The following is a 26,244-nucleotide window of genomic DNA, read 5'->3' as shown; positions in this document are numbered from 1 at the left end:
TGGACGATGAAGCAGCTGACAACAACCAGAAAATGACCACACTCCAAGAAAAGGTGAAGCTTCAGGGAAGATTACTCCAGGAACTAATGGACAAAGACAAGAGATATAATCTGCGTATAATTGGAATAGAAGAAGGAGCCGAATATCAGAGCAGAGGGCTTAATCATGTTCTCAATAAAGTTATTGCAGAAAACTTCCCCAATCTCACAGGGGACCCCATCCAGGTAACCGAAGCCTATAGGACACCTGGCAGGCCAGACCCCAGGAAAACCACCCCAAGGCACATAATATTCAAGACTACAGACCTCAAGATTAAAGAGCAAATTCTGAATTCAGCCAAAGCGAAGAAGGAAACTTTTTTCAATGGGAAGAGGATTCGAATAACATCCGACTTATCCACACAAACTTACCAAGCTCGAAGTGAGTGGAAGAACACCATCCAAGTACTTCAGAATAACAATTTACAACCTCGGATCAAATATCCAGCGAAACTGGAGTTCACATTCGAAGGGAGAACCAGATCTTTCCACACCAAAGAGGAGCTAAAGGAGTATGTGAATAAAAAACCAGCCCTACAGCGAATATTAAGAGGGGAAGCCCACCCAACAGAGATCGTAAAAGACACACAGACAGATTCAGAAAGAAACTTCAATAGCCAAAGTCCAGCAGAAACACAAGCTCACTAAAGACAAGAAGAAAAAAAAAAAACAACAGGAAAAAACAGCCCAACAAGAAAATGGAAGGAGAAAAAACACCCTTATCCTTGATCTCTTTAAATATAAATGGCTTAAACTCCCCGATCAAGAGGAGCAGACTGGCAGAATGGATCCGCAAGCAAAAAGTTGACATCTGTTGTCTACAAGAGACCCACCTTACAGCAAGGGACAAAAACAGGCTTCGAATGAAAGGATGGAGCAAGATCTACCAAGCAAATGCACCCACCAAAACGGCAGGTGTAGCCATCCTGATCTCAGACAAGCTGGATTTCTCTTTAAAGTCCACTCAAAAAGACAAAGAAGGACACTACATATTGATACAAGGAAAAATCCAGAATCAAGACATCACGGTGATAAATGTATACTCACCGAACAAAAGAGGCCCGACATATGTCAAGCAAATTCTCACAGAATTACAGAGCAAGATAGATGCAAACACAATCATAGTGGGTGACTTTAATACTCCTCTCTCTCCAAGAGACAGATCCAACACCCAGAGGATTAGTAAGGGAGCTGAGGACCTAAATAACACCATTGCCCAAATGGATCTAACAGACCTATATAGAACCTTCCACCCTACAGAGACCCAATACACCTTCTTTTCAGCAGCCCATGGATCATATTCCAAAATAGACCACGTCATAGCCCACACAAAGAACCTCAGCAAATACAAAAGAATTGACATCATCCCATGTATTATATCTGATCACAGTGGATTAAAGGTAACCCTCAACAACAAAGGATACCACAGAGCCTATACACACTCTTGGAGGCTAAACCCCACGCTGCTATCCAACACTTGGGCCACAGATCAAATTAAAGATGAAATCAACGAATTCATAAGCCACAATGACAAAGAAAACACATCACAAAGAAACCTATGGGACACAGCTAAGGCAGTACTGAGGGGCAAGATCATTGCACTCAGTACCCACATTAAAAGAATGGAAGCAGAGCAGGTGAATACCCTCACGATGAAACTAAAACAACTGGAGAAACAAGAAATGACAGAATCTAAAACGACTAGGAGGGGAGAGATTACAAAGATTAAAGAAGAGATAAATCTGATTGAAAATAGAAAGACCATTCAACAAATAAATAAGACTAAAAGCTGGTTCTTTGAGAAAATAAACAAAATTGACAGACCCCTTGCAAGACTCACAAAAAAAAGAAGAGAAGAGACTCATATACGTAAAATCAGGGACTCCACAGGAAAAATTACAACAAATACACACGATATTCAAACAATCATAAGGAGCTATTTCCAAAACCTCTACTCAACAAAAAACAATAATTTTACAGAAATGGATCAATTCTTAGAGAAGTACAAACTGCCCAAACTGAACCAAGAAGAAATAAATCAACTAAATAAACCAATAACTTACGGTGAGATACAGGAGGTAATCAAGAACCTCCCTACTAAGAAAAGCCCAGGCCCAGATGGATTCACCAATGAATTCTACAAAACCTTTAGTGAGGAGCTAATTCCAATACTCCTCAAACTCTTCCGCGAAATAGAAACGGAGGGAAAAATCCCGAACTCATTCTACGAAGCTAATATCATACTCATCCCCAAACCAGGCAAAGATCCAACAAAAAAAGAGAACTACAGACCAATATCACTAATGAACACAGATGCAAAGCTCCTCAATAAAATATTAGCTAACAGGATCCAGAAAGTGATCAAGAATATCATACATCATGACCAAGTAGGCTTCATCCCTCAGTCACAAGGATGGTTCAACATCCGTAAATCAATCAATGTAATTCACCACATAAACAGAACTAAAATCAAGAATCACATTGTTATCTCAGTCGATGCCCAAAAAGCCTTTGACAAAATACAACATCCATACCTATTAAAAGCTTTGGAGAGAACAGGAATAGATGGAACATTCCTCAAAACAATAAAAGCCATATACAACAGACCAACTGCTAATATCATATTAAATGGAGAGAAACTTAAATCATTCCCCCTAAACACAGGAACAAGACAAGGATGCCCACTCTCCCCACTTCTGTTCAACATAGTACTGGAATCCCTAGCCATAGCAATAAGGCAAGAGGAGGACATCAAAGGGATCCACATCGGCAAGGAAGAAACCAAGTTATCCCTATTCGCAGACGACATGATCTTATATCTCAAGGACCCAAAAAACTCAGTACCCAAACTCCTACATCTAATAAACCAATTTGGCAAAGTAGCAGGATACAAAATCAATCCACAAAAGTCAGCAGCTTTTCTGTACACCAGCAATAGACAAACAGAAAAGGAAATTATGGAAACGATTCCATTTACAGTAGCCAAAAAAAGAATAAAGTACCTAGGGATCAACTTAACCAAGGACGTGACGGACCTATTCAATGAAAACTACAAAAATCTAATAAGGGAAATCAAAGAAGACACAAGGAGATGGAAAGACCTCCCATGCTCATGGGTAGGCAGAATCAATATAGTGAAAATGGCCATACTGCCCAAATTGTTATACAAATTCAATGCAATACCTATCAAAATCCCAGCCACATTCTTCACTGAAATAGAGAAACCAATCCATAAGTTCATATGGAACAGCAAAAAACCTAGAATAGCCAAAGCAATTCTAGGCAAAAAACATAGTGCAGGAGGTATCACCATACCAGACTTCAAGCTCTACTACAAGGCCATCATAACAAAAACAGCATGGTATTGGTATAAAAACAGATCGGAAGACCAGTGGATTAGAATTGAAGACCCAGAAATAAAACCGCACTCTTACAGCCAACTGATATTCGACAAAGGAGCTAAAGACATACAATGGAATAAACATAGCCTCTTCAACTACTGGTGCTGGGAGAACTGGGCAGCCATATGCAGAAAACTCAAAGTAGACCCAAGCCTATCACCATGCACCAAGATCAACTCAAAATGGATCAAGGACCTCAACATCAGACCTGAATCCTTGAAACTACTGAAGGACAGAGTAGGAAAGACACTAGAACTTATAGGCACAGGAAGGAACTTCCTGAATAGAGTCCCAGGCGCACAACAAATAGGGGAAAGACTCAACAAATGGGACTACTACAAATTAAAAAGTTTCTGCACAGCTAAGGTCATAGCCACCAAAATAGAAAGACAGCCAACGATATGGGAAAGGATATTTACCAGCACAGCAACAGACAAAGGCCTGATATCTGTCATCTACAGAGAACTCAAAAAACTAAGCCCCTCCAAGCCCAATAAACCTATTAGGAAATGGGCAAAAGAGCTAAAGAGAGACTTCACAAGAGAAGATATAAAAATGGCAAAGAAACACATGAGGAAATGCTCAACATCCCTGCTAGTAAAGGAAATGCAAATAAAAACAACCCTGAGATACCACCTCACCCCAGTTAGAATGGCCTATACTCTGAACTCAGGAAACAACAAATGCTGGAGGGGCTGTGGGGAAAGAGGAACCCTTCTCCATTGTTGGTGGGAGTGCAAATTAGTACAGCCACTTTGGAGAACAGTATGGAGGTTTCTCAAAAAGCTCAATATAGACCTACCCTATGACCCAGCCATACCACTCCTAGGCATCTATCCTAAACAGCAAAACCCAAGATATCAAAAGGACATTTGTACTTCCATGTTTATCGCAGCACAATTCACAATAGCCAAAATTTGGAAACAACCCAGATGCCCCTCCACAGATGAATGGATCCAAAAAATATGGTACTTATACACAATGGAATACTACATAGCGATTAGGAATGGTGAAATATTGTTATTTGCAGGGAAATGGTCAGAACTCGAACAAATAATGTTGAGTGAGACAAGCCTAGAACACAGAAAACAAAGGGGCATGATCTCCCTGATATATGACTGTTAACAAAGGGAGATGGAGAGACAGTAGAGACCAAGTCTGTGAACACTGTATATGTGCTTGATACATTGTATACTGCATATGGGTCTACCTGACCTAGACAAGGGATGGGAAAACAGGTTGTAAGATATCACAAGAAATGTACACAATGCCCTACTATGTAACTGCACCCTCTTTGCACAGCACCTTGTAAAAAAAAAAAAAAAATTTATGTTCAATTGATAATAATAAAAAAAAAAAAAAAAAAAACTACAAAAAAAAAAAAAAAAAAAAGAAAAAAAAAAGGAAAAGAAAAATCCGTGAGGCGCTAACCTCAGAGGAACCACCAGAAAAACTGAAGTGACGCTGTGGCTCAAAGTGGTAGAGCGCTAGCCTTGAGCATAAAAGCTCAGAGACATCACCCAGGCCCTGAGGTCAAACCCCACAACTGAAAAAAAAGGAAATCTGCTCCATGAATACTTGTCACCAGGCTAACTTGAAGAGTGAAGGCGGCTGTAGCTGAGCAGGTGCGATGCTGTGGGGTCTGACCTGGGGCTGCTGTGGTAGTTTGAATGCTGAACGTCTTCCAAAGACCCTAGAGTTGGGGCTGGGGATATGGCCTAGTGGCAAGAGTGCTTGCCTCGTGTACATGAGGCCCTGGGTTCAGTTCCCCAGCACCACATATACAGAAAAAGGCCAGAAGGGGCGCTGTGGCTCAAGTGGTAGAGTGCTAGCCTTGAGCAAAAAGAAGCCAGGGACAGTGCTCAGGCCCTGAGTCCAAAGCCCAGGACTGGCAAAAAAAAAAAGACCCTAGTGTTAAATAAAGGCTTGAGCCACACCTAGGTGTTAGTGCACTGTGGTAGAAACTTTAAGTCAGGACTTAGTGGGAGACGTTAGGTCATTTGGGGCATGCCTTTATAAAGGCCTATCTAGAGTTCCAGGCCCTTCCTCTTCCTCTTCCTCACCTTCCATCCATGGAGGAACAGTTTTGATCTACCACACACTTCCTGCTCCACATACTGCCTCTTCCCACCTCCAAAATTCTCTGTTTCTGTCTGTCTGTCTGTCTGTCTGTCTGTCTCTCTCTCTCTCTCTCTCTCTCTCTCTCTCTCTCTCTCTCGTGCCAGTAGTAGGGCTTGAACTCAGGACCCAGGCACTTGAACTTCTTTGAACTTCTTTGCTCAAGACTGGCACTCTGCCACTTAAGCCACAGTGCAACTTCTGGCTTTTTCCTAGTGCACTGGAGATAAGAGACCCACAGTGAAACTTCTGGGTTTTTTCCTAGTGCATTGGAGATAAGAGTCACAGGACATCCCTCCCTGGTCTGGCTTTGAACCACGATCCTCAGATGTCCTCCCTCCTGAGTGGCTAGAAGGACAGGCATGAGCCACTAGCACCAGCTTGAGCTGTCTCTTCAGAGCACCTATCACTGTCTATCTTTACTCTGTTTATTAATCCTCTTCTGCCTTAATGTCAGTTGGTTTGATGGCCAAATCCCAACTCAGCACCCTGCCGTCCCCCCGTGGCCACTGGAGAGCAGTGCATGAACTCCCCTCAAGCTCCTCAGACATTGTTTGATTGGGGGGGAGGGGAGGGAGTGGGGAGGGATGGAAAACTCTTTGTGAATGTTAGGAAATAATTCACAAAATATGTACTCTGCAGCACGGGGGGGGGGGGGAATCACCTTATAACAATCAACTTGGCCAAGGTATTAGCAAAGAAAATGTATAGAATTGCAAGTCATGGGCTGGGAATATGGCCTAGTGGGAGAGTGCTTGCCTCGCATACATGATGCCCTGGGTTCCATTCCTCAGCACCACATGTATAGAAACAGCCAGAAGTGGCTCTGTGACTCAAGTGGTAGAGTGCTAGCCTTGAGCAAAAAGAAGCCAGGGGGGCTGGGGATATGGCCTAGGGGCGAGAGAGCTTGCCTCGTATACATGAGGCCCTGGGTTCGATTCCCGAGCACCACACATACAGAAAATGGCCAGAAGTGGTGCTGTGGCTCAAGTGGCAGAGTGCTACCCTTGAGCAAAAAGAAGCCAGGGACAGTGCTCAGGCCCTGAGTCCAAGGCCCAGGACTGGCCAAAAAAAAAAAGAAGCCAGGGACAGTGCTCAGGCCCTGAGTTCAAGCCACAGGACTGGCAAAAAGCAGGAGAGAACCCCTAAACAATGTTCAAATCACAATCTAGAAACCCAAGTAATATGAAAAGGCAAAGCATATGTCACCCTTTCAGGACCAAATGGACTCACAGATGAAATCTATCAGATATTTCTATACTATGGAAAAAAGCAATGTTCCTCAAATCATTCATCCCTCTCCCAAAACATAGAAAGGGAAGGAATACTAATGAAATAATTCTATGAAGCCAATATGAGGCCCTGAAACTAAAACCTGGAAAAGACATCACAAAAAGAGAAAAAAATAGCTCAATTTCCTTAATGAGTATACACACAAAAAATTTGTGAAAAGGCCAGGCATTGGTGGTTCACACCTGTCATCCTAGTGACTCAGGAGGCTGAGATCTGAGGATTATGACTCACATCCAGCCAAGGCAGAAAAGTCCATGAGACTCTTATCTCCAATGAACCAACAAAAAGCCAGATGCGAACCAGTGGCTCAAGTGGTAGAGTGCTAACCTTGAGCAAAAAAAAACTAAGTAAGATTGTAAGGCCCTGAGTTCAAGCCTCAGTCATGGCACAAAAATAGATAAATAAATGAATAGATGAATAGATAGATAGATGTTGGACATAGACAGACAGACAGATAGATGGTAGATGGATGAATGGATAAATAGATTAGATAGATAGATAGATAGATAGATAGATAGATAGATAGATAGATGAATATATAGAGATAGGTAGATGGAAAGATAGAGATAGATGATGGATGGATGGATGGATGGATAGGTAGATGGATGGATGAATAGAGATAGATAGATGATAGATAGATAGATAGATAGATAGATAGATAGATAGATAGATAGATGTGTAGATAAATGATGGATGATTAATGTAGATAGAAGAAAGACAGAGATGATGAATAGAGATAGATACATACCCAGAGATGGATATAGATAGATGAGAGGGTAGATAGATAGATAGATAGATAGATAGATAGATAGATAGGACAGACAGGTGGATGGTATTCCAAAGTGCCAATATAAGAATCTGACCACTCAGGGGTGTGGGCTAAGGTAATGCTTGTTCAAAGAGAAGTAAAGGAGAAACATGAGCATGGGGGTGCCCGAGAGTTGTGGCCTGGGGTGACTGTGGTGTTCTTCGTGGCGGAGGAGCCTGGAGATCGTCGTGTGGAGTAAAAGGCAGCAGACACCAGGGATCACACCCTGTTTGATTCTATTTAGTTAAAACCTGCTCAATAGACAAGTCAGTGGACACCAGTCCAGTTGGTGGGCAAGGGCTGGGGGAGGGGGGAGGGGAAGCAGGAACAAGGGGGTGATGGCTTGGCTGGGTGCAGAGTTTGTGGGAGGAATGGCCAAAGTGTGTGGAACTCAGTCAGAGCCGGTGAAGACACTGAGCACGGCTAAACGTCCCACTGGAAAATGGTGCATTCTGCAGGCTGTGCATCTTACTCGCGGTCTACATAGAGGGCCAGGGCAGCCATGGGAACAAGTCGGACAAATTCTGGAGCCACACAGGGGCCCCTCCACTCCCGCCGACGTGACCACACACTTCCCGTGCTGTGGTGTGTGGGGGTCCCGTGTGCATCTGTAGCAGAGGCCACTGGGGCTCTCACCCCATCTGCCTGGGAACTCAGGAGGCTGAGGTTTGAGGAGCATGAAGAACATGGGCTGGGAATATGGCCTAGTGGCAAAGTGCTCACTTCATATGCAGAACATGGGTCAAGCCAATGCTCCCCCCACCCTCCCAGGCAGGAAAAATCCATGAGCCTCTTATCTCCAATCAACGAGCAAAAAAAAGCTAGAAGTGGAGGTGTGGCTCAAGAGGTAAAGCACTGGCTTTGAGTGAAAAAATGAGAGCCTGAGACTCTGAGTTCAAGCCGTAGGATTGGCAAAGAGACAGACAGAGAGAGAGAGAGGGAGCAAGGAAGCAAGACGTAGACACAGACAGACATGGCCATTGTACCCATGGGGCAGACAGGTTAAGTATTGAGAAGTCACATATAGATTCCTTCAACATATCCTGCAGAACTCCGGAAAGGATTTGGGGGGGGGGGGGGGGCAGTGAGCAAGGGAGCAGCCATTTTCCTTTAGACAGTGACTTAGAAACATAATCACAGAAGACTCTTGAGCCAAATTTTCCTTATCAGCCCTCTTATTTGTGCATACGTATACCCAAGAAACAGGCTTTGTGGTGGTTGTTATTATTGTGGTTGTTGCTTTGCAAGATTGCTTCTAATGCCTGAAATTTCTTTCCTTTTTATTTTGTCAGTTGTGGGGCTTGAATTCTGGGCCTGGGCACTGTTCCTGAACTTCTCTGTGCTCAAGGCTAGTGCTCTACCACTTGAGCCACAGTGCCACTTACGGTTTTCTGATGGTTAATAGGAGATAAGACTCCCCTGCTTGGGCAGGCTTTGAACCATGATCCTCAGATCTCGGCCTTCTGAGTAGCTAGGATGACAGGCGTGACCACTGTTAGGTTTTTAAAGTAGGTAGCCGGTAAAGGAGAACACCACGTGGTATTCAGGCAGGAGAGAAAGTTTATTACCGAACTGCTGGCCTGTGGCCGAGATGATCCATGGCCGGAGGGAAGGGAGAGAGAGAGAGAGAGAGCGACCCCCACCCAGCCCTGCTTTATTTAGGGCAGGGGCAAGGGGTGTGGCCAGGTGGATTAGGAGGTGACCTCAGGGAAAGGGGAGGTAACTGCCTCCAGGTCTGCTGGTTACCCAGGTAACTGGGTGGAGACTTAATGAGGTGGGGGCATCTGCATGTAGCCCTCAGGGATAGGACCTAACAACCACCAGTGCCCCACTTGCAATTTGTATTTAGAGGAGAAGAAAGGCCTGGTCAGGATATGGAGAGACTGTCTGCATCCAAGATGGTGGAGGAGGCTACCCTACATTTCATGACCTCGAAATCCTCTGAGTCCTCCTCTGTCAGCTGTTCAGAGGGGCAGGAAGCGGAGCTGGTAGGTGGGGGCCACTCTGCCCAAGCCAGACTCCTGGGGGGTCAGGTCAATATCCTTCGGAGCCACGGGGCTGGCCATGGAGAAGTGCTGGAAGATGGTGGTAAAGAAGAGGAATAATTCATTCCGGGCGATTCCTTCACCGAGACAAATGCGCTTTCCTGCGGGCACAGAAGACCAGCCTGTGGGTGCTGGGGCCCCCGGAGTCTGGACCTGGCCCAGCCTTACACCCAGACACCGGTGTCCATCGGATGAAATGAACTGTAGACTGGAAATTCCAGGTACACATTTTTGTGAATGGGGAAAGGGGGCTCCTGAATCCTCTGACACTGAGAGCCAGACTTAAGTGGGTGTCTTGTGCACATTTTTCGGTTCATTTTGTGCCTATCCCGGGACTTGAGTTCAGAGCCTGGGCTCTGTCTCTCAGCGTTTTTCACTCAAGGTGGCCTCTACCACTTGCGCCACACCTCCACTTCTGGCTTTTGTTGGTGGTTCATTGGAGATAAGAATCTCACAGACTTTCCTGCCCAGGCTGGATTGGAGCCATGGTTCCTCAGATCTCAGGCTACTGAATGGCTAGGGATGACAGGCGTGAGCCTTTGGTGCCCAGCCCATGTTCACTTTCCTAAGGTAAGAGTCTTTTGATTTTGTTATATTTCTAAAGAGGTCAGTGGCCCACAGGAGATGACGACACATTTGTGGGTAAAGTGGGCAGATATGAAGGTCTACATATAAACATGCACATGTTTCTGACTTAACATTCTATGCATGTGTCTGTGTATGCCTGTCCCAGGGCTTGAACTCAAGACCTGGGTGTTGTCCCTGAGCTTTTGTGCTCAAGGCTGGTGCTCTGTCTACTGTTTGAACCACAGCACCACTTCTGGCTCCTTTTTTGTTTTGCTTTGTTGGGGGTTTTTTTGGTGGTTTAGTGAAGATAAAAGTCTCAAGGACTTTCCTACCCAAGCTGGCTTTAAATCCCAATCCTCAGATCTCAGTTTCCTGAGTAGCTGGGATTACAGGTGTGAGCACCAGCACATGGCTGAAAGTTAGGCTTTACAGCTTAACCATGGCTCCTAGGAGGAATCCTAACATGAGATGGGTGGCATGGGTGGGGAATCAAATCTGCGTGGGCAAGGGGCCAACATCCTTTGGCATCTCCACAGTGGAGGAGACAGGTGGTGAGAAGGTCTCAGGTGGGCCTTTCTCCAGGAACTGGTTCTGTGACTGGATTTTCTCTCTTCTTTTCCTCCGGGCTATTTGGACACCCACACTCTTGGTATCTCCTTGGCTCTAACAGTCTGTTAGTTCAGCCTATCTTTCTGCACCAGGAGGAGCCTCTGTGTTTTCCTTTTGGTTGTTGTTGGTGATGGTGGTGGTGGTAGTGGTAGTATGTGAAACCTGGGGCTTAAACTCAGGGCCTGGCCCTGGCCCTGAGCTTTTTTCCCTCAAGGCTGGTGCTCTACCATTTAAGCCACACCTCTACTTCTGGCTCTTTGCTGGTTCATTGGAGATAAGAGTCTCAGAAACTTTCCTGTCTGGGCTGGCTTTGAACTATGATCCTCAGATCTCAGCCTCCTGAGTAGCTAGGATGACAGGCGTGAGCCACCAGCACCCAGCCCCAAGATGTGTTTTTAGGACAAAATCTAGCCTCTCAAGTCCCCCCATGAGATGATAGTGCAGACGGAATGGGGGTCAGTTCAAGCTAAGCAACTAGAATAGACTATTCGCTCAATAAACAAGCACCTGTTGCTGTCTGTCTCAGGAAGAGGGTGGGACACCCGCCCTCCTGTGTCCGTCCCACCCACCCTCCTGTGTCCAGGAGAGGAATGGAGGATCCTGCTTACCAATGGAAAAAGGAATGAAAGCGTCATTCTTCTTCAGAGCCCCGTTGGCATCCAGGAAGTGCTGAGGGTTGAACTCCTCTGGTTTCTCAAAGTAGTGTGGGTCGTGCAGAGCAGAACTCAGGATGGGGTAGACTTCAGTGTTCTGGAAAAAGCCACCAGATCAAAGATCAAAAGACATTGCCCTCAGGCTGGGAGCGTGGTTTAGCGGTACAGTGCTTGCCTAGCATGCATGAAGCCCTGGGTTTGATTCCTCAGTACCACATAAACAGAAAAAGTTGGAAGTGGCGCTGTGGCTCAAGTGGCAGAGTGCTAGCCTTGAGGAAAAGAAGCCAGGGACAGTGCTCAGGCCCTGATTTCAAGCACTAATATTGGCAAAACAAAAAAGAAAGAAAAAAAGAAAAAGACTTTGCCCTTTCTGGGACTAGAGGTGTGGTTCAGGCTATAGAGCACCTGCCTAGCCAGTCTAAAATCCTGAGTTCAAACCCCAGAAGCATCATATATACCTATACATATACATATACATATACGTATACATATCTTCCCACATATAAGAAAATAAATAGGGGCTGGGGATATAGCCTAGTGGCAAGAGTGCCTGCCTCGGATACACGAGGCCCTAGGTTCGATTCCCCAGCACCACATATACAGAAAACGGCCAGAAGTGGCGCTGTGGCTCAAGTGGCAGAGTGCTAGCCTTGAGCGGGAAGAAGCCAGGGACAGTGCTCGGGCCCTGAGTCCAAGGCCCAGGACTGGCCAAAAAAAAATAAATAAATTAATTAATTAATTAATTAATTAATTAACAAAAATAATAGGATCCTGTTGAAAAAACAGGATTGAGATAGAGGGTTAAGGACAGAAGAAGTAAGCTGGGCACCTGAAGCTCACACCTGTAATCCAAGCTTCTCAGGAGGCTGAGAGCTAGAGGATCTCAGTATGAAGCCAGCCCAGTCAGGAAAGTCTATGAAACTTATTTCTCCTGTGATTCAAGTGCTAGAGCATGAGCCTTGAGCACCAAAGCTCAGGAACAGCTCCCAGGCCTTGAGTTCAAGATGAAGAAAAAGGAGGAGAAGGAGGAGGAGGAGGAGAAGGAGGAGGAGGAGGAGGAGAAGGAGGAGGAGGAGGAGGAGGAGGAGAAGGAGGAGGAGGAGGAGGAGGAGGAGGAGGAGGAGGAGGAGGAGGAGGAGGAGGAGGAGGAGGAGGAGGAGGAAGAAGAGGAGGGAGGAGGAGAAAAAGGAGGAGCAGAAGAAAGAGGGAAAGAGGAGGGCTGAGGATATGGCCTAGTGGCAAGAGTGCTTGCCTCGTATACATGAGGCCCTCGGTTCAATTCCCCAGCACCACATATACAGAAAACGGCCAGAAGTGGTGCTGTGGCTCAAGTGGCAGAGTGCAAGAGGAGGGCTGAGGATATGGCCTAGTGGCAAGAGTGCTTGCCTCGTATACATGAGGCCCTCGGTTCAATTCCCCAGCACCACATATACAGAAAACGGCCGGAAGTGGCGCTGTGGCTCAAGTGGCAGAGTGCTAGCCTTGAGCAAAAAGAAGCCAGGGACAGTACTCAGGCCCTGAGTCCAAGGCCCAGGACTGGCCAAAAAAAAAAAGAAAGAAAGAAGGAAAGAGGAGGAGGAAGACAGTGTCAGTGGCTCACACTTGTAATCCTAGATATTCAGGAGGCTGAGGTCAGAGGATCACAATTCAAAGCCAGCCCAGGCAGAAAAGTCCATGAGACTTTTATCTCCAATGAACCACCAGAAAACCAGAAGTGGCACTGTGGCTCAAAGTGGCAGAGTGCTAGCCTTGAGTGAAAAAGCCCAGGGACAGCAAGCAGGCCCTGTTCAAGCCCCATGACTGACAAAAAAAAAAAAAAAAAAAAACTAAAAGAAGACGAAGAGAAAGAGGAGGGCGGGGCTATGGAGGGTGGAGGGGAGGGGACCCCAGCCGCCTCACCTTGGGGATGATGTATCCTCGAAATGCTGTGTCCTTGGTGACCACATGAGGCAGCCCGATAGGGATGAGGTCAGAGAACCTCTGGATCTCGTGGATGACAGCATCAGTGTAGGGCATCTTCGTGCGGTCATCAAGGGCTGGTGGGCGATGAAGGCCTATGACCTCCTTGATTTCCTTTTGGACTCTCTCTGCATGGACAAGGGGGGGACAATGAGCTCCACCCCACAGGGGCGCTGCAGCAAGGACACTGTTTCCTTAGTGTCCATGATGTCATGACAGCCTGCAGCGAGTAGCTCCTTGATCGATGCCCTTGGTGCAGTCTCCAGGAGACAGGGTAGGGGGGATACACAGCAAAAATTCACAGCCTTTCAAATGTTCTGTCATGAAAATGTGTGCCCTTGGGTGGCTCACAGATGAATTAGTGAGTACACAGGTAACTTAATCAATGGATGAATCGATTAATGGGTGATCAATTAATCGATCAAATCCATGAGCTGATGGATTAATGAATCAATTAGTTGATTAGTGGATGATGATTAATCTATCAATCCATGAGCTGACGGATGGGTGGGTAGATGGATGGATGATGGGTGTGTGGGTGGATGGGTGGATGAATGGATGCATGGGTTGATGGCTAAATGGGTGAGCGGATGAGTGCATAGGTGGAAAGATGGATAGTGGGATGGATGGATGGATGGATGGATGGATGGATGGATGGATAAGCAAATTGATGGGTGGGTAGATGGGTGGGTGGATGGATAAATGGATGGATGGATGGTTAAGTGAATGGATGAGTGGCTGGTGGTTGGGTGAATGGATGGATGGATGAGATAAATGGGTAGACAGATGGATGTAGGTAGATGGATGGGTAGATGGGTGGTTAATGTTGTGGCTAGGCAGATTGATACCTGGATTGGTAAATAGGAGATGCATAGATGGGTGGGTGGATAGATGGATGGATGGATGGATGGATGGATGGATGGATGGATGGATGGATGGATGGTTAAGTGAATGGATGAGTGGCTGGTGGTTGGGTGAATGGATGGATGGATGAGATAAATGGGTAGATGGATGTAGGTAGATGGATGGGTAGATGGGTGGTTAATGTTGTTTCTAGGCAGATGGATACCTGGATTGGTACATAAGAGATGCATAGATGAGTATATGGATAGATGGATTGCTTGATGGATGGATAAATGGGTGGCTTGATGGGGGCAGGGGATGGATGCATGGGTAGGTGGATGGTTGTATGGATGTATGTATGAATGTGTATATATGGATGATGGACGAATGGATGATAGATAGCTGGGTGGGTGTATGGATGGATGGGTTAATAGATGGGTGAATGAATGGGTAGGTGGATGTATGCTACATGGACAGATGGACAGATAGGTGGATGGATATGTGTACATATCAATCGATGGATGGATGGATAGATGGATGGGTGGGTGGGTGGATAGATTGATGGGTGGATAGTTCAATCTTTAAGCAATGGGACAAGAGTGGAAGAAGGAATCACAATTCTTCCTTTGTCCACCAAAGGACAGGCTTAGTTGGCATAGCCTGCAGAGATGCTGAAATAAGATGCAAGTATCTTCTCTCTCACCCCCTCTGCAGCCCACAGGGGTTCCTCAAGCCTTTCTGGGCAGCTGCCCTACCTGCGATGTGGGGGTACTTCATCAGGATGAGGAGGCCATAGCGCAGGGTGGTGCTAGTAGTCTCGGTGCCCGCAAAGAAGAGTGAGAGCAAGGTGAGGATGAGGTTCTTGTGGTGGAACTCAGAGTGGGGGTCTGACTTCTCCTTTTTAGTGGGAGAGAGGAGAAGGGGACGTCAGGAAAGATTGAGACCTCACTGCAGGAAGGTTCAGAGCGTCTCTGGGTCCCTCCCTGTTTTAGGGTCTCATGCTATTTCACCCAGTTTGCATTTCTTTGTCCTGAACATATCCAACCATTCAATTCTGTCTGTGGCTCTCTCTTCCCTCTCTCCTGTTCTTTGGTATGGGATGTGTGTGTGTGTGTGTGTGTGTGTGTGTGTGTGTGTATGCTTATATATATATACATATATTATATATAGTAAAGGTAATGAACAGGGGGTTATTTACATAAGTAAGGTCATGAGTACATTTCTTTTTAAACATTGTTACCTATTTTCTCCCTCTTACCTCTCCATACTCCCTTGTTTCTCACTTTTTGTTTCCCAGTCTCTTTCTGCATCTGTGAGTTATTTTTTTCCTGATGGTTTTTTTTTTTTGCCTTACCCTGTACATCTTCCTCTGACAGTTCCCTTCTCTAGATGGATGGATGGATAGATGAATGGATAATGGATAGATGTGTAGAGGAATGTATTGATAGGTGGACAAGTGAATGAATGGATGGGTAAATGGATATATAGGTAGGTGGGTGGGTGGATGAATAGATAGATGGATGGATGGATAAGTTAATGGATGGATAAGTGGGTGTATGGATGTGTGGATGAATGGATAGATGGGCAGGTGGATAAGTGAATGGATGGGTGAATAAATGGATGGATGGATGGATGAATAGGTGGATAAGTGGATGGATAGATAAAGTGGAAGGATGGATAGCATGGATGATGAATGAGTAGATGGGCATTGGGTAGGGGGTGATGGATGGGTGGGGACGTTGATGGGTCAGTGAGTGGATGAGTGGATAATGGATGTCCAGATTTGTCCTTCTGTCCCTTCCTTATCTCCCTATCCCTATCCTGCCCACTCTCTGCTCTTCGCCTGCTTCCTCTCCTCTCTGGCTGCTGCCCCCTCCCCCTGTGGCACCCACTTTTTCCATTCGCAGGAGGTAGGTGTCGATGAAGTCTCTCGGGTTGCTGGGGTCCAGGGTTGCCCGGTGCATCTCCACACGCTGGGCAATGAAAGCGTTGACTTCCTGAAGGTTCCTGTAGATGTCTCTGTGTTTCCCAGGGAAGTGCTTCATGACATCCGAGAAAAGCTCAAAGACCTGCCAGAGCCACAGCCAGGAGCTCCACTGGGGGTCGGGGCAGGGAGGGGCCCTCATGGGGAAGCCCTCTCTCTCTCTCTCTCTCTCTCCTTTTTTTTATACATGCGTGTGCGCACACACACACACTTCTGAATTGTCTTGCAGAATTTACCTCTATTCTGTCTTGTCTTCCTATGCTTAACTTTTTCCTATCTTCTCCTTTCCTTTCTCTCCCAAGCTCTCATTCTCTTGTCATCTCTCTGACTCTCTGCTTTGTCTTTCCTCTTCCTTCTTCCCATCTGCCTTCCTTCTTTCCACATTCCTTCCTTCCTTTCTTCCTTCCTTCTTTTTTTCTTTTCCACCTTCTGCACTTTTGCTTCAGTCTTTCTTTCCTCCCTCTCTTTCTTCTTGAGTTTCCTCCTTCCTTCCTTTCTTCTTCCTTCTTTTCTTCCTTCCTTCCTTTCCACCTTCCTTCCTTCCTCCCTTTTTTCTTCCTTCTGCCCTCCCACCCTTTCTTCCATCCCTCCTCCCTTCCTTTACCTCCCCCTTCACCATCTCTCTCTCCATCCAGATCTCAGGCTGTCTGTCTCCCTCTGTGGTCTCTGTACATCTTCCTTTCCTTTGGAGCCTCCAAAGCCCATCCTCCTTTTCCCTCCCCACCCTGCACAGTCCCTCCCTCCCCCCTTCCTCCTCCCTCCCATCACCTGGCTGTAAAAGGAGCTGATGAGCGCGAAGGTCTTATAAAACATGTTCAGGAGGTGCAGGAAGTTGCTGTCTTTGTAGTCAAATCGTTCTCCAAAGACAATGGAGCAGATGATGTTGGCCGTGATGGACTGGAAGAGGAAGGTGGGGTCCAAAAGCTCCCCTGGGGGAGAATGGGGGGGCACAGGAGCCCAGGGGTCAGGCTTCCTCCTCTCTGTGCAGCTCTCCTGCATTACTCAGAACTGAATGATCAGAAACATCTCTGTCTCTCCTCTCCAGTGTCTCTGCCTGTGCCCCTCTGATTCTTTGTGTGTGCTCACGTGCATGTGCAAGTGCACGCGCACATTCCTGTTAAGACTTGGACTCAAGGCCTCTCACCACCCCTTGACTTTATTGCTCACCGCTGGAACTCTGTCATCTGAACTATGCCTCCATCATTTTGGTTGTTGTTGGTTGTGGGGCTTGAACTCAGGTCCTGGACACTGTGCCTGAGACTCTTTTGCTCGAGGTTAGTGCTCTACCCTTTAAGCCACAGCACCACTACCAGTTTTCTAGTGGTTCATTGGAGATAAGAGCCTCACAGCCTTGATTGCCTCAGCTGGCTTCCAACCGCAATCCTCAGCTCTCAAACTCCTGAGTAACTAGGATGACAGAGCTTGAGCCACTGGCACACAGCTTTTGAGTTATTCTTGAACATAATCATCAATAATCAGTCATCATGCTTCTTTCCCTGGATATCTGTCTATCTCTCGTTCTTGTCTCCATCCTCAGCTCCGTGCCCACGTGGAGGTCTCTGTCTCTCGATTGCTTCCCCCCCTCCCCAGCCCATCCCTTCCCCCCGCCCCTGGGGGCCCCCGGCCTCACCATTGGCTTTCCGCAGCTCCTTCACCAAACACTGCGCCTCCTCCTGGATCCGCTCCTCCACGCTCCGCTTCCCCATCCCAAAATCCCTCATGGTGGCCAGCGAGAACCGCCGAAGGATCTTCCAGCGGTCACCATTGGCAAATAACAAACCTGGGGGGGTGGGGGCCATGAGGCAGGAGTTACAGGAAGAAGATCCAAGGAGATCCGGCCTCCCCTCCCCTTCCCACCTGGCCCTCTCCATCACGAAGGCCCTCACCATAGTCCTGGAAGAGTGCCTGGACGCTGGCGATCGTCCCTCGGCCAGAGAACACCTCGGCCTGGTCCACCAGGGCCTCCCGGATGGCGTCCACCCCGCAAAGCATGACCACCGGCCTCCGTCCCAGGTACACGGTGAACACGTCCCCATACTGCTCTCGAAGCTGCCAAGACAGAGAGACAAGAGTTGCCATCAGGGCTGGGATGTAGCTCAGTGGAAAAGTGCTTCCCTAGCAAGTACAACGTCCTGGGTTCAATCCCCAGTACCAAAAAAAGAAAGGACAAGAGTTGCCGTCAACTCCCTGTGACACTGTTCAAACCATAAGATGCAGCGGGGCACCGGCACACGGCCCACGCCCATAATCCCAACAACTCAGGAGGCTGAGATCTGAGGATCACGGTTCAAAGCCAGCCCTGGCAGGAAAGTCTGTGAGACTCTGCTCTCCAATGAACCACCAGAAAACCAGAAGTGGCGCTGTGGCTCAAAGTAGGAAAATGCTAGCCTTGAGCAGGAAAGCTCAGGGACAGTGCCCAGGCCCTGAGTTCAAGCCCCATGATTGACAAATGGAAAAAAAGAAAAAGAAAAAGTAATGGCAAAGTAAAACAAAAAAGAGTTGGATTGTAGAGTTTCCTGCACAGCAAAGCATGAGTCTCTGAGTTTCAAACCCCAGTACCACCAAGAAAAACCATAAAAAATAAATATAGAAGGAAAGTAAATATAAGATCAACAGTGATTGATCCCTCTGACAGAATGTTACACAGCAATGAAAAAGATTATTCTATGGCTATCACAAACAACATGATGAAACTCCCAGCCAGAACATGGGCGTGGAAGCAGCTAGACACAAAAGCCAGGTTTGGTTTGCCTTTGGTGCTCTTTACAAGAAGTTCAGACCCAGATGCAACCAACACCCAGCATCAGGATAATGGCTAGAATATGGGAGGTGGCAAGTTGCCTGGAACGGGCTCTAGTCTTTGGTCTGAATGTTCCTTTTGTTATGATCTCATCCTGCTGTGTAGTGCTCGGGGTGATGTTCAACTTCAGTATGCTTTTGACTCAAATAACCAGAGCAATAAGCCAGACCTGGTAGCGCAGATCTACAATCCCAACACTCACTCGAGGAGCTAATGCCTTTATTTTTCCCATCAGATTTTGTGCAAGGCTGTTGGTCACTGGAGTGCATAGTTTCTTCTTTTTTTTTTTTTTTTTTGCCAGTCCTGGGCCTTGGACTCAGGGCCTGAGCACTGTCCCTGGCTTCTTCCCGCTCAAGGCTTAGCACTCTGCCACTTGAGCCACAGCGCCACTTCTGGCCGTTTTCTGTATATGTGGTGCTGGGTAATCAAACCTAGGGCCTCGTGTATCCGAGGCAAGCACTCTTGCCACTAGGCTATATCCCCAGCCCCGCATAGTTACTTCTGCACTCTGCACTAATTGGCACTCTGCATCTGGGTTTTCACCAACGTGTGTATGGGCGTGCACACATGGGCACGCCAGGCCTGGGGCTTGAACTCAGGACCGGGACACTGTCCCTAAGCTTTTATGCTCCAGGCTAGCTCTCTAGCACTTGAGCCACAGCTCCACTTGTAGTATTTTTTCACATGTTTCATTGGAGAAGAGAGTCTCACAGTCTTGCCCAACCAGCCGGGTTGGCTGTGAACCGCCATCCTCTAGATCTCAGCCTCCTGAGTAGCTAGGATGCCAGGCGTGATCACCATGATCTCACCGGTTTTCCCTGTTTATTTGGTGACATTTCAGCCAGTGCGAGGCAACTTCAGGCCAATGCCCATCTTCTCCACCTGATCATAGGCTGCAAAACTCATTATGTTTATCAAGCTGGACTCTATGATTCACGCGTTGGGTTGCTGATACCATCAGAGTTTCATTACTGTATTTCTTTTATGCCTGCATAGGAAAATATGCATCTTTTTCCAGTCAGAGACCCCAGCATTCATGTCCTTGCCACAGAGAGGGTACATGCCTGCCTTCCCATGAGCTCGATTCATCCCAGCATCAATACAAACAACTAAAAGTTCAGGGTGGTCGTGGGTGCCAGAGGCTCACTACTGTAATCCTAGCTGCCCAGGAAGCTGAGATCTGGAGGATCACGGATCAAAGCCAGCCTAACCTTGGGACAATCAGCTGCCAAAAACAGTTGTTAGTTGTAAACCTCTTGACTTTGTTAAGTTCTCAGCCTCGAGTATTTTGTGACATCCACAGGAAATAGATGAAGACACCATGAGACATCATCTAGCCTGCCCAGTGAGGCCACCCTGCTTCTTCCCATGTGCTTCAGTGTTGGTTAGGCCAAGGCCTGGGGCTTGAACTCAGGACCTGGGCGCTAGCTATCCCTGAGTTCTTTTGCTCAAAGCTAGCACTGGCTTTACCACTTAGAGCCACACTACTACTTCTGGTTTTCTGGTGGTTGGTTAGAGATGTGTCTCAGGGACGTTCCTGCCCAGGCTGGCTTTGAACCGTGACCCTCTTGATCTCAACCTCCTGAGTAGCTAGAATGACAGATGTGAGCCACTGGCGCCTGGCTTTCAGTCCTATCTCTCACAGAAACCTTTCCAGACCCTTGTGTTCTAATAGCAGGATATCCTCTTGGCTTCTCCAATAAGCTAAACAGCACATGTTGAAAACATGGGGGAAGCCAAGCATGGTGACACACTCCCGTAATCCCAGCCCTCAGGAGGCAAAAACAGGAGGCACATCAGCTCAGGGTTGACTCTGTTTCAATAAAGAAAAAAAAAATAAAGTAAAATCCAAAGCTCAGGAAGTGGCGCCGTGGCTCCTGTGGTAGAGCACTAGCCTTGAGCTGAAGAGCGCAGCGAGAGCACCCAGGCCCTGAGTTCAAGTCCCACAACCAACAACAACAAAATCCAAAGCTCAGGAAGAGAGCACTTGCCTGGCATGAGCAAGGCCCTGAGTTTTATACTTGGCATTGCACGAAGGACACAATCAAAGTGGAATGGATCTTCTGAACTTTACTCTGCACCCACTCAGCTCATTGGGTTTTAATTGACAGGCGGCTCACCCACCTCTTCCGCTGCCCTCCCTTCCCTTCCCCTCCCTTCTCCTCCCTTCCCCTCCCCTCAGCCCTGGCACCGGACTTTGCCAGGCTTTGCTCGCCCTTGTTGACCAAAACAAAATCTGATTTGGCTGTTACTTCCTGTTTTGTTTTGTTTCTCTCTTGCAGGACACATACCCAAGGCAGAGGGTGACTGAGGAGAATGCAAATCTATACCCTGTCGACCCTTCTGGGGACACCAACCCCTGCCCCCAGAACTTTCTAAAGGAGCGTGATTGCTCCTGACAATCGACCTACCATCCATCAAGCTTACTTCCCTTACTATCGAGTGGGGGACCCCAGCCCCACCTGCACCCCATCTCCCCAGGCTCCCTCCACCCTTGTCTCACCTGCAGGAAAGATTTGAGGAGCCCATATCTGTCCATTTGCAGAACGTTCCCCAGCAAGGGCAGAGGCAGGGGCCCTGGAGGGAGGCGGCCCCGGGCCTCCGGGCGGGCCCTGAGCAGGAAGAAGAGGAGGCCGGTGAGGAGCACAAGGACAAGGAGGAAGCTGAGCTCCATGGTCCTGAGCCTAGAGCCATCCACCTGGGCCCAGCTTTGCATTTGCCCTTTTATTCTGATCCTGTCTCCCCACCCAGTGAGGCCACGCCTTCCCTTTCCTTCCCCTCCCCTCCCCTCCCTTGTCCCCAAGTGCCAGCTCAGGGGAAGTGGGAGGGCTGCTCCCCATCCTGCCCAGCCAACCCAGCAGGACTGCTCCCCACTCAGCCTTAGAAATCACTTTGGCAAGGGATTGTGAGTGTGTGTGTGAATGTGTGTGCCCACGTGGTGTCTGCATGGGTGGGAGAGTCTGCATGTGTGGGTGTATGTCCAAACCTGGGTGGGAACTCCTGTAATACAGGCACCAGCTTTACTATGCTAAATGTGTGTTGACATTGGTTAAGCTTGCAGAGGTGGCTGTTTGTGTGGGATCCAGGGGTGTGTGGGTGTGTGGGTGGGTGGGTGTGTGTACAAGCATCTTGGGCCTTGGCTCCCATCCTCCCCACCTACCCCCACCCCACCCCCAGGCCTCCTGAAGGCCCAAGGGCCTCTCCTCAGGGCCTGCCTGCTGCCTCTGGGTGGAGGAATGGAAGTTCAGGAGTTCTGAGGCCCACCGGTGGAGGGTGGCCAGAGGGGACACTGAGGCAGCCCGGCAGGTGTGGGGGCCTCTGGCCTCTGAGGGCTCTGACTTCTGCTGGAGAGGAGGGGGTCCCCCTGCCTGCCTGGTGTCTGCAGGGGTGAAGTTCTCACTTCCTCTCTCTCCTTTCTTTGCTTCTCTGTCTCTCTGTTTCTCCATCTGTCTGTCTGTCTGTCTCTCTGTGTCTGTCTGTTTCTTTGTCTCTCTGTCTATCTCTGTCTCTTTGTTTTCTGTTTCTCTGTCTATGTCTGTCTCATTCTGTTTCTCTGTGTCTATCACTCTATGTATGTTTGTCTCTCTGGCTCTGCATCTCTGTCTCTTTGATTCTGTCTGTCTGTCTCTCTGTGTTTCTTTGTCTCTTTCTGTCTCTGTGTCTCCCCCGTCTTTCTGTTTCTGTTTTTCTGTATCTGTGTCTCTTACTCTATGTCTGTATCTCTGTGTGTCTGTATCTGTCTGTCTCTCTGTCTCTGTTGCTGTGTTTCTTTACCTCTGTCTGTCTCTATGTCTCTGTGTCTGTCTGTCTGACTGTCTCTCCCTCTCCCACACCCTCTCTCTGACCCTACGCCCCTGAAGCACAAGGACCATGCCGTGCCTCTGTCGATATTCTGGGAGACCAGTGCATATGAGGCTGAGTTCCCAATGGACAGAGGTGCACCTGGCACTGGAACCTTCCAAGGACTTTTGTCCTAACACAGCAGAAGAGCACTCAAGAGAGTGGGGGGGGGGGTGCGCAGGGGGGAACTGGGCCGGTGACCAGCCCACTCCATTCCTGGCAGCAGAGCCTCAGGTGCCCTGCTGGGGACAGAATCATAAACAGGAGGAGCACAGTCCAGACGGGCTGAGGCACAGCGAGATTCTTATCTCAAAACCACCACTGCAGAGTGGCACACAGGGCAGAGCAGCCCAGTACACATATGAGGTCCTGAATTCAAATCCCCAGTGCTAGTTGGGCACTGGCACTCACCCTTATAATCCCAGCTACTCAGGAAGCTGAGATCTGAGGATGGAGTAGGAAGCCAGCCTGGACAAGGAAAAAGTCCATGAGACTCTGATCTACAGTGAACCACCAAAAACACAGAAGTGGTGCTGTGGCTCAAGTAGCAGCACACCAGCCTTGAGTGAAAGAGCTCAGGGACAGCACCCAGGCCCTGAGTTCAATCCCTAATACCAGCTCACTAAAAGCGGTGGGAATGCGGTGAGGAACGGGTGTGGGGAGTCGACACACAGAATCTTCTAGCAGTGTTCAGCAAAGCTGGGGCAGCTGAGTTGTAGCTTGATGATCCACAGGAAAGTAAACAAGAAGCAGCCATCTGTGAGAGGGTGAGAGATGACCTTGTCTAACCTTGGTGGACTCCTGACCCCAGAACCTTGCTCCCTGCTGTGCTGGCGAGTGGCAGTGAACGTGGGCCCCAAGCTTTGTGGAAATAGAGGACAAAGTGCTTCATACAGTGCCTCTCCCAGGGCTCCCATTCTGTGAGAGATTTTGCCATCTCCTGTGCTTTGCAGGTGGAGGATGGCAAACGCAGAGAGGTTAAGAGCCCAGGCGTCATCCCAGAGTGGGTTAGAGCCACAGGTTTGACATGGCTACCCCTGGCCAGACACAGCCACAAAACATGGCAAAGGTAACTGTTACGAGGTTCAAGGGAGGGGAGTCCACGTCCCTCCAAGAGTCCACCACTCAGAGACAGTCTCAAGCAAAAAGATGGATTTATTGGGGAAGCAAAAAGCAAATTGACCGGCCAGGGACACAGTGCAGACTCCAGAGCTGCCACCATGACCCTGAGCGGCCCTCAAATTGGGGTTTATAAAGGCAAATACCACATGGTCAAGCCTGGCTACACGCAGGTGGCCAATGAGGTTACAACACTTACAGAGAAACTGCATAGTCATCTCAAGTCACATGCAGGTGGCCAATGGAGTTACAACCTGCCACATAGTATCTGTTTGAACCAACCTATCGTTTTAGTTAGAATTGACGTGTGCATTTGGGGGACCCCACACAATGCAGGCTCATCCTACTGATGTCTAGTCTTTCATCGCTTTAGTGGGCCGTGTGTGGCAGGTGCAACAGCACAGGGCCTCCAATGGCACCATCGCTCATGCGGGACACACTGCACACAAAAAGCCATGGTCACAAGTAAACTCAGAACCAGGTCCACTTTCCTACCAGACTGGCCTGGAACCTCCGTCCTCAGACCTCGGCTTCCTAAGTAGCTAGGACGGCAGGCGGGAGCCACTGGCACCTGGCAGTGTGGGGTGATGTTGTTTTTGTCTTTGGGATTCGGTTTTGGTTTTTTGCTATGTAGAAACTTTTTTTTGTACTTTGATGCAGTCCCACTTACCAGTATTGGCTATTATTTTCTGAGCTGTTGAAGTCCTCATTGGAATCGTTGTCTCATGTGCTTCCTCTACCTTTTCTTCTCCTAGTTGTTCTAAAGTTTCAGGTTTTGGTCTATTTTGTGTTGATTTTTACACAATGTAGGTTGTAGCGTCTGTCTTCTCAACCTATTGTGAAGGACGATGGCTTTCTTTCCAATATGTGTGTGCGCGCATGCGCACGCGTGTCTGTGTGTGTGTGTGAGAGAGAGACAGAGACAGACACAGAGAGAGAGAGAGAGAGAGAGAGAGAGAGAGAGAGAGAGAGAGAGAGCATGTCCTGTCCTGTTGCTGATCAGGGCCTTCTCCTTCACCTCCTTTTTGGAAGAACCACAGACAGAAAGATGGAGAGATGACCAGAGTGAAGATGAGGAAGACACCAGGTGAGACACAGGGAGATGCAGAGGTAGCATGGAATTGGCTGAGAGCGGAGGCCAGGCTGTGCTCTGGATACATCAGGGCATCCAATGCACAGGGGCCCATCAGCCTCCCACCGCCCAGCCATGGCTCCCTTTTGTCTCTCTTACTGCCTCAGTTTGTCTCTCTTACTGCCTCAGTGCCTTTCTTTTCTTTTCTTTTTCTGACCCTAAGACCTATTCTTTCTCTTCCTGTTCTTTCTCTCTCCCCCTCTTCTTCCTTCTTGTCTTCCTTCTCCTCTTCTTCCTCATCCTCTTCCTTCTGTTCCTCCTTCCCTTCCACTTCCTCCTTCTCTTTCTCCTATTCCTCATTCCTCCTCATGCTCCTCCTGTTTCTCTTCTTCTTTCTTCCTCCTCCTATGCCTGCTTCTCCTCTTCTCCTCCGCTCACTTTCCTACTCTTCCTCCTTCCCTTCCTCTTCTTCCTTCTCTTCCTCCTATTCCTCATTCCTCCTCTTGCTCCTCCTATTTCTCTTCTTCTTTCTTCCTCCTCCTCTGCCTGCTTCCCATCCTCTCCTCCCCCACACTTTCCTACTCTTCCTCCTCTTTCCACTTCTCTTTCTTGTTCTCCTCCTCCTCCTCCTCCTCCTCCTCCTCCTCCTCCTCCTCCTCCTCCTCCTCCTCCTCCTCTTCCTCCTCCTCCTCCTCCTCCCCATTTTCTCACTCTACCTCTGTCTTTCCTCTTCCCCTGCCTCCTTCTCTTCTCTTTCTGTTTCTTCTTCTTCCTCCAGCCTCTGGACTCTGCCACTACCAAGGATCAGGCCACATCCACCTGCCTCTTTCTGTTCCTTGTTGCCATTGGAACCCTAGCATCTTCCAAGCAAAGCTAAACAAACCACTTGGCCCCCCAGGGAAGGGGGTTGCTGAGTCACTTGCCTGTGACAGGATGAGGCCAAGCCATTCTTTATCTGAGTCTAAAAGTGGAAGATAGATCCAGCCTCTTCTCATACACTTCTGACCTAATGGGAGAGGGTTCAACAAGGTGCAACCTGTCCATCCCTGACCTTGGCAGGAAGCCATCACCAACTTTCCTGACCCAGGACCTTGC

The 26,244-nt window shown here is 48.1% G+C and overlaps 1 protein-coding gene across 1 annotated transcript in view; it reads right to left on the bottom strand.

The window, feature by feature from the left end:
* The window catches only part of LOC125338999 (cytochrome P450 2B4-like), a 34,831-nt gene extending 13,039 nt beyond the window's left edge, over nt 1-21,792 (bottom strand). The window contains exons 1-9 of the mRNA XM_048330058.1: nt 21,622-21,792; nt 18,205-18,367; nt 17,949-18,098; nt 17,087-17,247; nt 16,227-16,403; nt 15,090-15,231; nt 13,432-13,619; nt 11,488-11,629; nt 9,491-9,804 (exon numbers count right to left, since the gene is read on the bottom strand). Of these exons, the coding sequence (XP_048186015.1) occupies nt 9,623-9,804; nt 11,488-11,629; nt 13,432-13,619; nt 15,090-15,231; nt 16,227-16,403; nt 17,087-17,247; nt 17,949-18,098; nt 18,205-18,367; nt 21,622-21,792 (1,476 nt within the window). The 3' untranslated portion in view covers nt 9,491-9,622. The remainder of the gene's footprint in view (nt 1-9,490; nt 9,805-11,487; nt 11,630-13,431; nt 13,620-15,089; nt 15,232-16,226; nt 16,404-17,086; nt 17,248-17,948; nt 18,099-18,204; nt 18,368-21,621) is intronic.
* Between the last annotated feature and the right edge of the window lie 4,452 nt (nt 21,793-26,244).

This window comes from Perognathus longimembris, chromosome 20 (assembly GCF_023159225.1).
Source record: "Perognathus longimembris pacificus isolate PPM17 chromosome 20, ASM2315922v1, whole genome shotgun sequence".
NCBI lineage: Eukaryota > Metazoa > Chordata > Mammalia > Rodentia > Heteromyidae > Perognathus > Perognathus longimembris.
The sequence above is the reverse complement of the archived record's forward strand: the minus strand, read 5'-3'. Positions and strand labels throughout refer to the sequence as shown.